This window comes from Macaca thibetana, chromosome 20, assembly GCF_024542745.1.
Source record: "Macaca thibetana thibetana isolate TM-01 chromosome 20, ASM2454274v1, whole genome shotgun sequence".
Lineage (NCBI taxonomy): Eukaryota > Metazoa > Chordata > Mammalia > Primates > Cercopithecidae > Macaca > Macaca thibetana.
Window position 1 is genome coordinate 15,781,318 of NC_065597.1, and position 15,263 is coordinate 15,796,580.

Sequence of the window (15,263 nt, forward strand, 5' to 3'; positions counted from 1 at the left end):
ATGTTTTTTGATATCTCTGACCTAGCATTGTGTGTTTCTTTTTCTGAAGAGTGCCCTTTGTTCCCCCCTAGACATTCCAGCTGCAGCTTTTGTCTCCTAGCAGCAGCATTGTCCCAGCATTTAACACGGGGACCATCACACAAGTCATTAAAGTTCTGAACCCTCAGAAGGTGAGTAGCACATTTGTAGCCAGTATCTGAGCTGAAGTATAAGCATATTTCCTGAAATAAAATTCTGCTTTGTTTCTTTTTTCTGACTCATAGTTAGAGAAGAGATCAATGAAAATGCCTGGTCTAACTTCCTTGCTCTTTTGTAAATAACAAATGGAACCCAGAGCCATCAGGTGGCTTAGTGGCATCTTATTAAAATGCAACTTCAAAAAAAGCTAGATTAAAGGTCTAGTTTCGGGGGGTAGGGGAGAAGCTTAGACATTTTAATTTATACACAAGTTGAAATCTGAGGTAAGAGCATTTGTTGAAACCAAATATCTACATTTACTGCTACAGTTATTAAGAATGAATAGCAAAAATGGAGGCATTTTAAATGAAGCAGCCAAATGAAAAATAGCTTTAGAAACTGAAATTAAGCAATATTTTTATTATCTCAAAGAAATAAACTCACCTTAATAATAATCAGTTGGTTTTCAAACAGTTTTTGAAAATGGTTCAGAGAATTTCTTTAATAGAGCTCTACGGCCGGGCGCGGTGGCTCAAGCCTGTAATCCCAGCACTTTGGGAGGCCGAGGCGGGCGGATCACAAGGTCAGGAGATCGAGACCACAGTGAAACCCCGTCTCTACTAAAAATACAAAAAATGAGCCGGGCGCGGTGGCGGGCGCCTGTAGTCCCAGGTACTCAGGAGGCTGAGGCAGGAGAATGGCGGGAACCCGGGAGGCGGAGCTTGCAGTGAGCCGAGATCGCGCCACTGCACTCCAGCCTGGGCGACAGAGCGAGACTCCGTCTCAAAAAAAAAAAAAAAAAAAAAAAAATAGAGCTCTACTAGTTGCTTATAAATAACAGTATACTTTCCTTCTCTTGTAACACTTGCCCTTCCTCTGCTATTCACTATATTTTGAGCATCTGCCTCTATCGTACAAGCACAAATTCCTTTGACCATCTGAGAGTAAAACATTTCTTAGTGCATTTGTATTTGAAATCTGCCACATAAAGTAAAAAGTACCTAATTGAGTTCTCTTAAAACTACTGCTGTTACCTGTGAGTTAAGTCATTTTTAAACATTTTATGCCTTAGGAACAAAAGGCATATTCACATTTACTGTAGGTTTTTCAGACAAAGCAACAGTATATCTGAATGGAGAGCATACGATGAGTATATGTTCATCTCATTTTTTAAGAGACTTGGATACAAGGTTTGAATCTTTTTGAAAAGGACTCAGCAAAATGTTATGTGGAAAATGCTCCACAGTGGCTCACGCCTGTATTCCCAGCACTGTAGGAGGCTGAGGCGGCCGTATCACCTGAGGTCAGGAGTTCGAGACCAGTCTGGCCAACATGGTGAAACCCCGTCTCTACTAAAAATAAAAATATTAGCTTGGCGTGGTGGCAGGCGCCTGTAATCCCAGCTACTCTGGAGGCTGAGGCAGGAGAATTGCTTTAACTCGGGAGGCAGGGATTGCAGTGAGCCAAGATCATGCCACTACACTGCAGCTTGGGCAATAAGAGCAAAACCCTGTTTCCAAAAGAAAAGAAAAATGTTCCTGAGGGGTTCTGTCCTTTTAATGCAGTTCAAGGATTAAAGCTATCCACGTGTTCTGGAGATGCGCTTTCTCTACTTGGTGGCATGATGTTGTTAGCTTCTTGACTGAAGCCTAGAGTACTGGGTGTTTTTTGTTGTTGTTGTTTGCCTGTGTGTCATTCTTAACAGACAGCTTTACTTCAAGTTTTGACCTCTAAGATTAAAAGTCTATTTGTGGACTGGACAGATGCTGGAGATTTTATTTCAATATATAATTTGCACTTCTCTTTTCCCCTTATAGCAACAGCTGCGAATGCGGATCAAGCTCACATATAATCACAAGGGCTCAGCAATGCAAGATCTAGCAGAGGTGAACAACTTTCCCCCTCAGTCCTGGCAATGAGGGTTTGGCACCATTCTCATTCTTATCCCACTCAATCAAAGGAACTCTGGGAAGGAGGTTGTGATTGCTGGCAAGTCCCCCCAACTGTACCACGGGCATGAGGAGCTGAAGAGAACTGCTGAGGAGGATTTTCCTAAAGTTACTGCTGACCTTGAAGCATTGTTAAAGACTAATGTCCTCTCCTCCACTGTTGAGGCTGGCTGCTTCTGGAGGCTACTTTGCACTCTTCCTCTTCTTCTCCTTTTTCCGCACTGCTCCACCCCTCCCACATTTACAGCCAGAATCAACATTCCCTGGGCCCCTGAGGAAATAAGCAGCTGGTCTGGAGGAGAGGACTGCAATCCATGGCGAAAAACACTCACTTTGTCTCTGCAGCAAAGAGTTGCCCCTTCTTTCTACTGTTGTTTCTCTGTGGACTGGGCAAGGTGGGGTATTTATTCCTCACTAGCTGGGTTACCATCTTCAGGCGCTTTCAACATCTGGTATTTGGAATGGAAATGTAATAATGGACATTAGGGAGCCCTGCCTTTTTCTACTGGTTCCCCCAATGTTTGAAAGAGGCATTAGGCTCCTGGTAGCCTATTCTGTGCATTGCTGTATACACGCAGACACACACATGTATGTTTGTTATCAAGAACTGGTCAGACCTTGCGAGTTTTTGTAAACACTGGACAGATGGAGTTAAAAAGAGCTTTTGTTGAGATTTGGCATGAAGGATATGGTGCTCTATTTGTAATAGAAACTTCCAAGGCTCTTCCAGCTCCCCTTTCGCTCCATTCTTTAGCTGTAGTCATGAATAGTTTCCATGATATTCAAAACTGATTCCCTTTAAAGTACAAAATGGTCACCTTCTAAAAGATATATTCATAGTTATTAATGACCCTGTTCCCACCGCAAATTTTAAAGTGCTCCTAAACCCATAACTTGCCTGTTTGAACTATGGTAATGGGTGGAAGAGGAGTTCACCAGTTTTAAAGATCAGACTCTGTATCAAAAGTACCTTTGCCCTTAGGAAGAGTGAGTATTGGAGTCATCTATTACTCCAAACCTCCCTTTTTATTTCCTGAGACTGGCTTGGACCTTGGCATTCCGTTTGAATTCCTTCTAACTGGAACATTTGTGTTGTATCTGTAACACTGGCACTGAAATAAAGACCACACGGTTAAAGAAATCTTTCCTATATTGTACTTTATGGTGTTGGAGTGAAGCCTTGTAGCTTCCATACCCCTATGTCAGAGGAGGTCTTACGGACACCATAGGTTAGGAATAACCTTTCGTCAGTCTGAGAAATTGGTCTCTTTTAAAAGACAAATCTCATGAGTATCCACATCAAAGACTTGAGCTTTTTAAACTAGTGAGAGTGCCAAGTGCTTTTAAGAAAGGACCCATGTGTTATCAAACTTTGAAATTGAGTAGCTGGAGTGAAGTAGAGGTGACTCTCTCTGTGGTACACGTTGAATGTACTATGTACGTTCAAGTATTCAGGCGCCGTGTCTTATATACTGAAGAAAGAAAAAGTGAGGCCCACCTTGCACTTAACAATGTTTGCAATTGTTACTGTATTGAATACAGTATAATGACTACTATGGCTTCAATCTTAAACCTGGAAACAAATATCCTTTTTTTTCCTCTTCATTTCACCAAGCCTTTACTTAAAATCTTCAGTATCTTGTCAAATCTAGCTCTGTATCAGATGCTGGACTATTCCTAACATTTGACAAACTGGAGTTGAACTAAAGGCTCCACAGGGGAAAGTTCCTGGTCTTATTAGGATGTATGAGCAAGATCTGCTAAAACTTACTCCAGTGGGTAAATGGTTGACCGAGTCAAGAACAGGATATTATCTCCTGCATAGTTTTCAGTAATGTAAGTGTGGACTAGTGCATATTTCAGACAACTGCTCTGCCTGTGCAATGAAAAATAGCCTTTAAGGGTTTCTTTGCAGACTGATTTCATTGGATGGATACTTAATGCTGTGAAACATGATAGGATTAACATAATGTTGGTGGATTTCTTGAATAGAATTTGTCTTAACATTCCTCTTTGTGTAGAGGCTTTATTTTCTCTCTTATATTTGTAGCTAACCAGCTCAGGTTTTTTTATTTGAACTGGGTTGAATTTCTGAAGAAATCTGTTCAAGACCATGCTATAAGACACTGTCAGCTAATGGAGCTGGGAAGGGTCTACTCTGCTGACAAAGCATTTCCTTGGGTGATCATAGTTTTGAGGTAGAGTTTATGATCATTCATAGCTTTGTCTAGAAGGAGTAAAATATCATGGCCTTAACACAAAGGGTGCTGCGTAGAATATGAATTGATTTCGGAATCTGAACACAAGCACCATACTGAAGGACAAGCAGCCAAATAACTGCCTAGGATACTGATGGTTGTGAAGACTGTTTCAAATGATTGGATCTTTGAAAGCTTCAGCGTGCCTTAGTTTCTAGGATCAGAATTAGTTTTCCTCTCACTTGGCCTTGCAGCTAAATGGAGAAATGTTTCAATTTCTGTGAATACTTGCACATTTCAATAATTCCTTTCCCGAGTATAACCACTCAAGGGGGAGCAAATTGGGATGGATTTACAGCTTCAGAGGCATTGTGAGGAAGGAGCATTTTCCAAGGCTGTTTTAATAACCCTGGGGTGATAAGCAGTGAGCCCTCACACACTTTGACAATTTCACATGCACTTGTACCTCATTATTTCCTCCTTCAAGAGTCGATTTATTCTAGTCTCTGCCCCATCCCGGGGAATCCTAAGGGAGAATTAATTCATCTAAGTAATCTCAAAAAACTGTAGGAAGGGTGCTCTCCCAGAGAAGCTTCTCCCATAGTGCTTTGGTGCTGTTTCCTTGAGGTGGTTTGGACAGTCATGGAAGTTTTAGGCTGTGCATAGTGATCATCTGTTAATTTTAAGGTCTTTCTCATTTAAACATTCCTCAGTGTAACATTTGGGAGGGGATTCTTTCCTCTTGCTGGTTTAAAGGTGTGATTCGTACTCCTTGTTTGTCCCATTCATATATGAAAATAGACTTTTAAAACTGTCCAACACTAATGATTTCTATAACATGCTTCCCATTTTTTTTATGTCGTAGAAGAGATTGGAAGTTAGGGAGTACTGCTTTCAAGGTTCAACTTCATTGTCTTCTGCATTGGAAAATATTTGGGCCATGAGAACTAGGGGAAAGGAGTTTGAATGTGTATATTTTTTTCTAGTGAATGTATTTTCACCACAGTGTCCTAAACTGAGAAAGCTAGAGAGGAAAAAGTGGGTGTTCATGAACTTTGCGGTTGGGAGAGTGGTTTTACATGTCTGTGTATTCATGACTTTGGGAGTGGGGAGGATCATTGGAGAGAGAATTGCACAGAAAGTCCTGAAGTTTAAAACACTTTTGACCAGCTTTGGCTCGGGAGACGGGGGCTGCGTATAGAACTGGAAGTGAATAACTTTTTCAAGCAATAGCAGTGAGTGGGTCCCATTGACAGGGTTCCAGGACCTGGAACACTTTAACAGAAGGAAATGCTGAAGCAGCTTGCACAGTTGCTTTACAAACTTCCAAGACGCTGATTCTGGCTTCAAGATGGAGCATTGGAGTTGGTTTTTTGTTTTTTTTTTTTCCTCAAAGAACCTGCGGTTGCGCTTTGTGTGTTTTGTTTTTGTTTTTGGTTTCTATTTGGGGGCCCCATGGGAAAGAGCTTCTGAACTCTTTCCTTTATGAACTCCCACTGTGTTCCTATAAAGTCCCTTTTCTTTCATAGTGTTGTAAGTTACATTTTCATTATGCCCCATCACATCTTCTTTACTGTAAAAATATTAAGAAGCTGTTTCCAAGTGGGACAGCTAATGAAGCTCTAATTATTGCAGACATATTTTTGAGATGTAAAAAAAAAATTTAAAATTAAATGATAAGTCTTAGAGGTGAGTGAGGAATAAAATGGATGTAAACATTTACATGGGATGCATTAGAATTCTGCTGTGTGTATTGTCTTTTGGTTGAAACAAATTATGAACAGTGACTAATAATAAAAAGTCAATACTCAATGATTTAAAATTTGCTTCCTTGCTTCTTACAATTGGATTAGAAGACTTAGATGAATTCTTATTCCAGAGGTTGAGCTAAACTTACTGACTTGTTAGTATTCCTTTTACACATAAGTCTCACCAAGAGACGAATTTGAAACACTTCAAAACTTGTGGTAGTTAGGCACGGTGGCTCACGCCTGTGATCCCAGCAGTTTGGGAGGCCGAGGCTGGTGGATCACCTGAGGTTGGGAGTTCGAGACCAGCCTGACCAACATGGAGAAACCCTGTCTCTAGTAAAAATACAAAGTTAGCTGGGCGTGGCGGCGCATGCCTGTAATCCCAGCTACTCGGGAGGCTGAGGCAGGAGAATTGCTTGAACTTGGGAGGTGGAGGCTACGATAAGTTGAGATCATGCCATTGCACTTTAGCCTGGGGTGACGAGTGAAACTTGGTCTCAAAAACAACAACAACAACAAAAAACTTGTGTTATAGACAGTGAAAAAGTCCTAAGTGCAATTGGACATTTTAACTATAATATGATTAATTTCATGCTTAATCTTCTATACAGGTGAACTCTCAAGGCAGAGAAATCAAGATGAAATGTATATTAAGGGTGGTTTGGGTTTTATTTATAAGCTGTTTTTTGTGAATTGTTCACGTGTATCTGTGACTGGGCAGAGGAAGGCTTGACCAGTCAAAATGAGCTATATTTCATGGTCTTTTATATGAACTATGTATTTTGTATATATTAATTTCTGTAGGGATGTGGTCTTGCTGTGTTGCCTAGGCTGGTCTTGAATTCTTGGCCTCAAGCAATCTTCCTGCCTCGACCTCCCAAAGTGCTGGGATTATAGGCGTGAGCCACTGCACCTGTCTTATGAACTCGTTTTGTTTTTTTGTTTTGTTTTGTTTTTTGAGACGGAGTCTCGCTCTGTCGCCCAGGCTGGAGTGCAGTGGCGCGATCTCGGCTCACTGCAAGCTCCGCCTCCTGGGTTTACGCCATTCTCCTGCCTCAGCCTCCTGAGTAGCTGGGACTACAGGCGCCCGCCACCGCGCCCGGCTAATTTTTTGTATTTTTAGTAGAGACGGGGTTTCACCGTGGTCTCGATCTCCTGACCTTGTGATCCGCCTGCCTCGGCCTCCCAAAGTGCTGGGATTACAGGCGTGAGCCACCGCGCCCGGCCCTCGTTTTGTTTTTTTAAGACAGAGTCTCGCTGTGTCACCCAGCTGGAGTGCAGTGGTGCGATCACTGAACACTTCAGCCTTGACCTCCCTGGTTCAAGCAATCCTCCCACCTCAGCCGTTCTAGTAGCTGGGACTACTGGCATGCACCACCATGCCTGGCTAATTTTTGTATTTTTTTTTCCTTTGGTAGAGACAGGGTCTCACTATATTGCCCAAGCTGGTCTGAAACTCCTGGGCTCAAGTGATCCACTAGCCTTTCGGCCTCCCAGAGTTATGGGATTACACGCATGAGTCATCGTGCCTGGCTGCCAGCTCTGTTTTTTGGAGGTTGGAAGCTTTAGATTTTCTGATGATCCCTGACAGTCCCTTGATTGAGAAGCGGGGAGGGTGTGATAGTCCCGATTGAAAAGGAAGGGTGTAGGCCCTGGCAGTTATCTAGTTTATGCAGAAGTGCCCTTTGGTACTGTTTGATAAGCAACATTTCTATGATCTTATGTATGAGTTAGTTAAAATTCACAGTTGTTTCTAATATTAAATTTAGTTGGCACCTTCATGTAATATAGAGGAAAATATAAAAGCTACAATAGAAAAGTTTAGCTAATAATAGACATTTATTTAACAATACAACAAATAAGCTGGGTGCAGTGGCTCAGGCCTATAATCCCAGCACTTTGGGAGGCTGAGGCAGGTGAATCACAAAGTCAGGAGTTCGAGACCAGCCTGGCCAACGTGGTGAAACCCCATCTCTACTAAAAATACAAAAAATTGGCCGGGCGTAGTGGCGGGCGCCTGTAATCTCAGCTACTCGGGAGGCTGAGGCAGGAGAATAACTTGAACCTGGGATGCGGAGGTTGCAGTGAGCCGAGATCACTCCACTGCACGCCAGCCTGGGCAACAGAACGAGACTCCGTCTCAAAAAAACAATAACAACAAAAAAACAATACAACAAATAGTATTCAGATTTGAATTTCAATTCAGAAGCAAAAAAAAAAAAAAATTTATCATTTTTAAGGCTTTTCTATCCTATATCCTCTCCCCAGTTCAATTGTCCCCATATTTGAAAAATACCAAAATGTTCACGGAAAAAAATTTCTCCAAACTTTGAAGCTAGGTAAATACTGCCTGTTTATGTGGAACCAAAATTAGGAATATCCAAATCTGCTCAACCTATTGGTAGAATAACAGGATTTAGGTCCAAAGATGACTGTGGATCACTGGAGAAGGTACTAGATATAAATAAGTAAATGTAAGTCTTTTATGGTTCCTCTCCCAACATCTGATAGGAATAAGCTTTCCTTCTCCAGACTTCCCATTTTGTAGTGAAGATCTGGAAAAGCTCCTGGCATAAAGAATGTGTGTGCGTGTGTACATACCAGAGAGATGGAGAGGGGAAGCACAGCTGCTATAGGAAGGAGACAGAAAGGAGAGATCCTGATGACTTCTCTGTCTCTTGGCTTGATCTAAACAGTGATTTTTGTAATGATGAACCTGCAGTGAGGGCAGATGAATTTTCACATAAAAAAAAATCCCAGAGGAATTTATTTTTAGGGTTAGTCTCAGCTGTTTACCATTTCCAGAAATTGTAGTTACATAACCCTTGGCATACATAATACACACTGCCTTGAACTGGGGGAGAACATCACTATGTGACCTTTGAAACAAAGTATAAAATGTTAATGGCACTACATGATTTGAAAAAAATCAACTGGTTGTCACTACTGAATTGGATCTTAAATCATGGGAACCATTAAAGGTAGTTACAGCATAAACTAGCCCCTGAAACTTTTGGGTGGATGGGGTTTTTTTTTTTTTTTTTCACGTTTTCCCTTTTGAAAGAGGGACTACTGTTGCCAGAATGAAGAAGTAAATAACAATGCTTTTGCCCACTATTCCTTGAATTAAACAATTATTCACCACTGCTGTTCCCCAGCATGAGCTTCAACTTTAGTTCTGGAACAAGATCTTTCCCTTTTGTGTAGTCAGTCAATAAAGAGCTTCTACTCATGAAATCTGGAAAACGTAATGTATAATGCTTCAAGAAACGGGCTCTTACAGCTAGGTGTGGCTCACACCTGTAATCCCAGCACTTTGGAAGGCTGAAGTGGGCGGATGGCTTGAGCTCAGAAGTTCGAGACCAGCTTGGACAATATGGTGAAGCCCCATCTCTACAAAAAATGCAAAAATTAGCCAAGCGTAGGTGGTGCTCACCTGTGGTCCCAGCTACTGGGAGGCTGAGGTGGGAGGATCACCTGAGCCCATGGAGGTTGAACCTGCAGTGAGCTATGATTGTGCCCATACTGTACTCCAGCCTGAGCAACAAAGCGAGACTCTGTCTCAAAAATAAAAAAAATACGGCCGGGCGTGGTGGCTCAAGCCTGTAATCCCAGCACTTTGGGAGGCCGAGACGGGCGGATCACGAGGTCAGGAGATCGAGACCATCCTGGCTAACACGGTGAAACCCCATCTCTACTAAAAAAATACAAAAAACTAGCCGGGCGTGGTGGCGGGCACCTGTAGTCCCAGCTACTCGGGAGGCTGAGGCAGGAGAATGGCGTGAACCCGGGAGGCGGAGCTTGCAGTGAGTGGAGATCGCGCCAGTGCACTCGAGCCTGGGCAACAGAGCGAGACTCCATCTCAAAAAAAAAAAAAAAAAAAAAAAAAATATATATATATATATATAAAGGCTTTTTAGAAACCCTTTTTTTTTTCTTGAGATGGAGTCTCCCTCTGTCACCCAGACTGCAGTGCAGTGGCACGATATCTTGGTTCACTGCAACCTCGACCTCCCAGGTTCAAGTGATTCGCCTGCCCAGCCTCCTGAGTAGCTGGGCCTACGTGCTTGCGCCCCCACACCGCCTAATTTTTGTATTTTCAGTAGAGACGGGGTTTGCCATGTTGGCCAGGCTGGGTTCGAACTTCTGACCTCAGGTGATCTGTCTTCCTTGGCCTCCCGAAGCGCTGGAATTACAGGCATGAGCCACTGCGCCCAGCCAGAAACACTTGTTCTAAACCACATTTCTTTCTTATCACTGCTTGTCTGCCCTTGGTAAAACTTGCTTCTGTCTCCATATTGGTGCCTATTCGTTATATACCAGTTTTCCTGTTGGGAGAAATTACCCAGTAAGCACTGAAATGGGAATCCAACTACTTTGAGTACCTTTCTTGAACATAATTTCAAGGTGGAAGGAAAATCCAGGAGGTGGATGACCTAAGAGTTTTCTCCCCCCTTAAACCAGGCTCACAGTGACAAGTTGTTTTTAATGCATTAACATGAGACCAAGAAATGAAGATTACTGGAGATTGGAAGTTTGGTATATACAAAGCTAACTCGTGAAGGGAGAAAGTAGGTCAGAAAGGGGTCGGAACCTGCAAGAGCCAAATTTGGTCCTGGCATTTAAAATTATCTCCAAATAGATACATATCTCAGATGGGGGACACAGACTGCCCTGCTAAATCTAAAAGTCTTGTACTAAGCCTGCAATTAAAGTATTCTAGACATATAGTTAGTCTGAATGAGGCAAACTGAAGCAATGGATAATAGGTGATTTTTTTTTTTTTTTTCCTTTTGAGACAGGGTTTCGCTTTGTCGCCCAGGTTGGAGTGCAGTGGCGCGATCGGCTCACTGCAACCTCCGCCTCTCGGGTTCAAGCGACTGTCCTGCCTCCGCCTCCCAAGTGGCTGGGATTACAGGGGTGCGCCACCCTGCCCAGCTCATTTTTTGGTATTTTTGGTAGAGAAGGGGTTTCGCTATGTTGGTCAGGCTGGTCTCAAACTCCTGGCCTCAAGTAATCTGCCTGCATTGCCTTCCTAAAGTACTAAGATTATAGTTCTTCAAAAGCGAAGAAATTACTATTTTTTTTGCTGTCTAATTTCTTACACGTTACTTGAAGATTCAACAACCTGTGTACGAGGTGAAGCCCTAAAAATCCCCAAGTCTAGAAGCCTTCCTAGAAAAATTTAGGAGGAATTCACAGAGTACTTTCCGAGAAACCGATTGGATCTTCAATTTAGAATTTCAGAATTATAATGGCTGTTATGAATCCCCACTATACGTTAGGCACTTTGCATGCACTAAATCTTCATAACTACTTGGCAGATTTTAATCTCTGTCTCACAGCTTAAGAACGAAAGGCTTAGATCAAGTAACTTGCACAGGGGTATAGAGCTAAAGAAGGGCAGAGTGGAGATCTGGAATCAGGTTGGCTGACTCCAAATTTGGTTCATTGGCCAGAAAACTACCATCACTGAAAGAACGAAAAGAAAAATACAAAACAAACAACGAAAAGGAAAACAAAATGTTACCTTTTAAAAGTTTTTTTTCTGAATCAGCCTTGCAAATAAATCATAAAAAGGCTCACAGACCATATTACTGCTTGAAGCAGAGCTCCAGGAGGAGGAAAGGGAATTAAAACATGGTTGGGAGGTGACCTGACGTTTTGTACGAGGTTGGGTTGAATTTGCTTAAGAAGGTCCCACGCATCTCTGATAAGGAAGAGAAAAGGCCTTGTCAAGGTGAGTATTCTCAACAGTTCGTTCAACGGCTTGGCAAGTGAGGGAAGTTACAAGAGCCACCCTGGGCGGAGGGCAGCGTCCTGTCACAATTGACAGGTGCCGGCGCCACCTGCTTCTTCCTCCTGCGGGTTTCTTAGAGGGCGGGGAAAGCAGCAAATAACCCTCCTTGTGCTCTAGTCCTCCAAGCCTAGGGCGGCGGGCAGTGGAGGCCCCGCGCCCTGCGGTGGCGCCAGGTTATGCCACGCGGGCGGCGGCTGGGATGCGGCTTGGCGGCGCCCGGGCCACTTGGCGCCCGCAGCTACGCAAGTCCAGCGGGGCTGCGGAAGGGGCGGGTCCGGCATGGCTGCGGGAGGGGCGGGGCTGGTGAGCCGCCGGAGGGGCGGAGCCGGCGGGCCGCGGGGGGCGGGGCCGCCGGCTGCTCGCGCTCGCCGCCGAGGTTCCGCACGCCGTCGCGCGGGACCGGCGTCCCTGTGCAGCCTGGGCCGCCGATGGGGGAGGTGGAGCCGGGGCCTGCGGGCCCGCTGGAGCCCCCAGAGCCGCCCGAAGCGCCGGCGAGCCGCCGGCCAGGAGGAATCCGGGTCCTGAAGGTGAGGCGGGCGGACGGACGAGCGAGCCGGCGAGCGGGCAGGCGGACTAGGGAGGGAACGAGAGAGGGTAGAGGCCGCTGCCGCTGCCGCCGCCGCCCCTCCCCGCGCGGTGGCTGAGGCAGCCGGCGACCCCCTCCCGACGTCAGTCAGTCGGCCGACCCACACCCGGCTGGGGACGCCGAGGCCTCCACGCCGCGCCCCCGTCCATGCCTCGGCCGCCTCGGTCGCCTCGGTCCTCCGCTGCTGCCCATCCCTGGCCGCGCGCCGCAGGCCCACGCCTTCGGGCTGCCGGCAGCCGCCGCCCACCCGGACCCTTCGCCGCCCCCGCCTGCCTCACCGGGCTCGGGGCCCGGAGGCCGGCTCCTGGCACAGGAGCAGGGCTGGAAGTACGCAGGGCTTTCTCCTCTCCTGGACACCTGAAGACATCACCCCAGCGGGAGGATGGCGGCGGCGATTGGCCGGCGCCGTGGAGGGCTCGGGGCCGCGCCGGGTGGAGCCGGCTCCTCTGCCCTCGGGGCTCGCTACGCGAGGTGCCGGCCGGGAAGGAGGACCCGCCCCGCTTGGAGAGAGAATTCCCGCTGGAGCTGCGTCGCGGGGACTCGCTGGGCGTGATGCGGAAGGGAGGAGGGGCTGGGCCGAAAGGGGCATTCCTGCTCGCGGCAGCGGGGCCCACTCCCCAGGGAGACGGAATGGGGGAGCCGTTATGCAACAGGCAGCTAGCGGGGCTTCTTGGCAGGGACTGGGGGAGTGGGAGGATATGAAAACAGATGCAGGCAAGAGGGGAGTGGAACCTTGAAGGTGATGACAAGTAAGTTTAAATACGAAGGAATGCACAAGGTGGGGTGGCGATAGTGGGGAGGAGAAGATGGTAAAAGGGAGGGGTTGTGGGAGGCTGACTGGGTGGAGTTTTTTACTAGCATTTGACAGAGTTGCAGAGAAATTTTTCTGTAGGTCAAATATGTGAACTAGATGTCCTTACGCAGGTGGAATGGAATTCCTTCTAGAGTTCTACATGAGGAATTCAGGATATGAAACTTGCCCAGTAGAAGGATGGAAAGGACAGAAAATTTAGATTTGATGTGTTTCAAAAATATATTGCAAAACAATGAAAACGTATGATGTTAAAAATACATTAAGTAGTAGTTTATTGGGATTGAGGTTGAGCAGTATTTCCATGTTATGAAAGTTGTTAGTACGATGTCACAAAGGTGGGAACACGGAAAAACAATAATAGAACCTGGTGAATCCATGGAAAACCACAAACTGTAAAATTTAAAACATTTTTTGTGCTACTGCCTCTCAACATTTTTTTTCTTTTATTTATTTATTTTTTTGAGACACCTCACTCTGTCACCCTGGCTGGAGTGCAGTGACTTGATCTCTGCAATCTCTGCCTCCAGGGTTCAAGCGATTTTCCTGCCTCAACCTCCTGAGTAGTTGGGATTACGGGTGCCTGCCACCACACACTGCTGATTTTTTTGTATTTTTAGTAGAGACAGGGTTTTGCTATGTTTCCCAGGCTGGTCTTGAACTCCTGATCTCCAGTGATCCGCCCGCCTTGGCCTCCCAAAGTGCTGGGATTACAGGCATGAGCCACCGCGCTCGGCCTCATACAGAAGTTTTCTTAAGTAGCTGAGTGGTTGAATTTTGTGCCAAGTAATGCTGGAAAAGAAGTAGTACAGTAGAAGACTCTGAATTGGAAAGAGTCGTCTCCCACCCATTTTTCTCCGAAGACCCTTCAGAAACTTCGTTCTTTTTTGTAACTCTTTTATACCTCATACCAAATCATGAACATCATTATTGTCAAATAATACAGATATTCGTCAAAAGACTAATATAACTAAGCCAGTCTAAGCCAGACTAGATCCAGTTCCGTCTCTCCTGGGATACTGGAAAATTGCCTTCAAAATGTGCCCCCAGATTGATTTAGTGAATTGGTGGACCATAGGTTTGTAAGTTTTCCAGATGTTTCCTACAATTTGGGGTTTATGGTTTTTTTTAGTAATGATTAACTGTTTTTTACTCAGCTTATAGAAGATATGAAGTTACAACTAATGTCGGTGTGTGCCATGAGATTCATTTTTTTTTTTCAAGAATAGTTTCGGGTGTTTAGCAAAGTATGTATAAACAATTAATGCCAAAAAATAAACTTAAAAAGATGTTTTTTAGAGACATAGCCTTATTGTGTAGCACAGGCTACACAATAGTTCAGTGGTGTGATCACAGCTCACTGCAGGCTCAAACTCCTGAGCTCAAGTACCTCAGCCTCCCAAGTAGTTACGACTATAGGCACATGCTTGGCTAATTTTGATTTTTATTTTTGTACAAATGGGGTCTTGCTATGTTAGTCTCAAACTCCTGGCCTCAAGTGATCCTCTTAACGTTGGGCTCTCAAAGCACTGGAATTACAGGCATGAGCCACTGCACCCAGCCCAAAACGTTATTATTGTTATTATTTTTTTGAGGCAGAGCCTCTCTTGCCCAGGCTAGAATGCAATGGCGCGATCATGGCTCACTGCAGCTTCTGTCTCGTGGGCTCAAGTGATCCTTTTTCCTCAGCTTCCTGAGTAGCTGGGATCACAGGCACAATTTTTTTTTTTTGAAGTAGAGATGCGGTCTCACCTTGTTGCCTAGGCTGGCCTTGAACTCCTCGTCTCAAAGGCTCTCTCACCTCGGCATCCCAAAGTCCTGGGATTACAGGCATGAGCCACCGCACGCTGCCCCAAAACATTTTTAAAGCACTGACATATTCTTCCTCTATCTCATCCCACCCCTCCGCACCCCTTTCACAATATTTCATAATGTGTATATTCCCAGATATAATAAGTCTATATTGTTTTACAGTTTCAAATGCAGAAACA

General features: G+C 45.0%; 3 protein-coding genes across 6 annotated transcripts in view; 2 read left to right on the forward strand and 1 right to left on the reverse strand.

Annotated features, from left to right (window-relative positions):
* The window catches only part of AP1G1 (adaptor related protein complex 1 subunit gamma 1), a 90,397-nt gene extending 84,251 nt beyond the window's left edge, over positions 1 to 6,146 (forward strand). For both annotated transcript variants that reach the window (XM_050772695.1, XM_050772696.1), the window contains 2 exons: positions 72 to 170; positions 1,995 to 6,146. In XM_050772695.1, coding sequence (XP_050628652.1) covers positions 72 to 170; positions 1,995 to 2,096 — 201 coding nt within the window. In that variant the 3' untranslated portion in view covers positions 2,097 to 6,146. The remainder of the gene's footprint in view (positions 1 to 71; positions 171 to 1,994) is intronic.
* Positions 1 to 15,263, reverse strand: part of IST1 (IST1 factor associated with ESCRT-III) — a 413,363-nt gene that overhangs the window by 204,331 nt on the left and 193,769 nt on the right. The gene's annotated exons all lie outside the window — the stretch shown is intronic.
* PHLPP2 (PH domain and leucine rich repeat protein phosphatase 2) overlaps positions 12,245 to 15,263 on the forward strand; it is a 77,065-nt gene continuing 74,046 nt past the window's right edge. For 2 of the 3 annotated variants that reach the window (XM_050772656.1, XM_050772658.1), the window contains exon 1: positions 12,245 to 12,402. In XM_050772656.1, the coding sequence (XP_050628613.1) occupies positions 12,304 to 12,402 (99 nt within the window). In that variant the 5' untranslated portion in view covers positions 12,245 to 12,303. Of the gene's footprint in view, positions 12,403 to 12,893; positions 13,211 to 15,263 lie in introns of those variants that run through there. The other variant, XM_050772657.1, reaches the window with a different exon arrangement.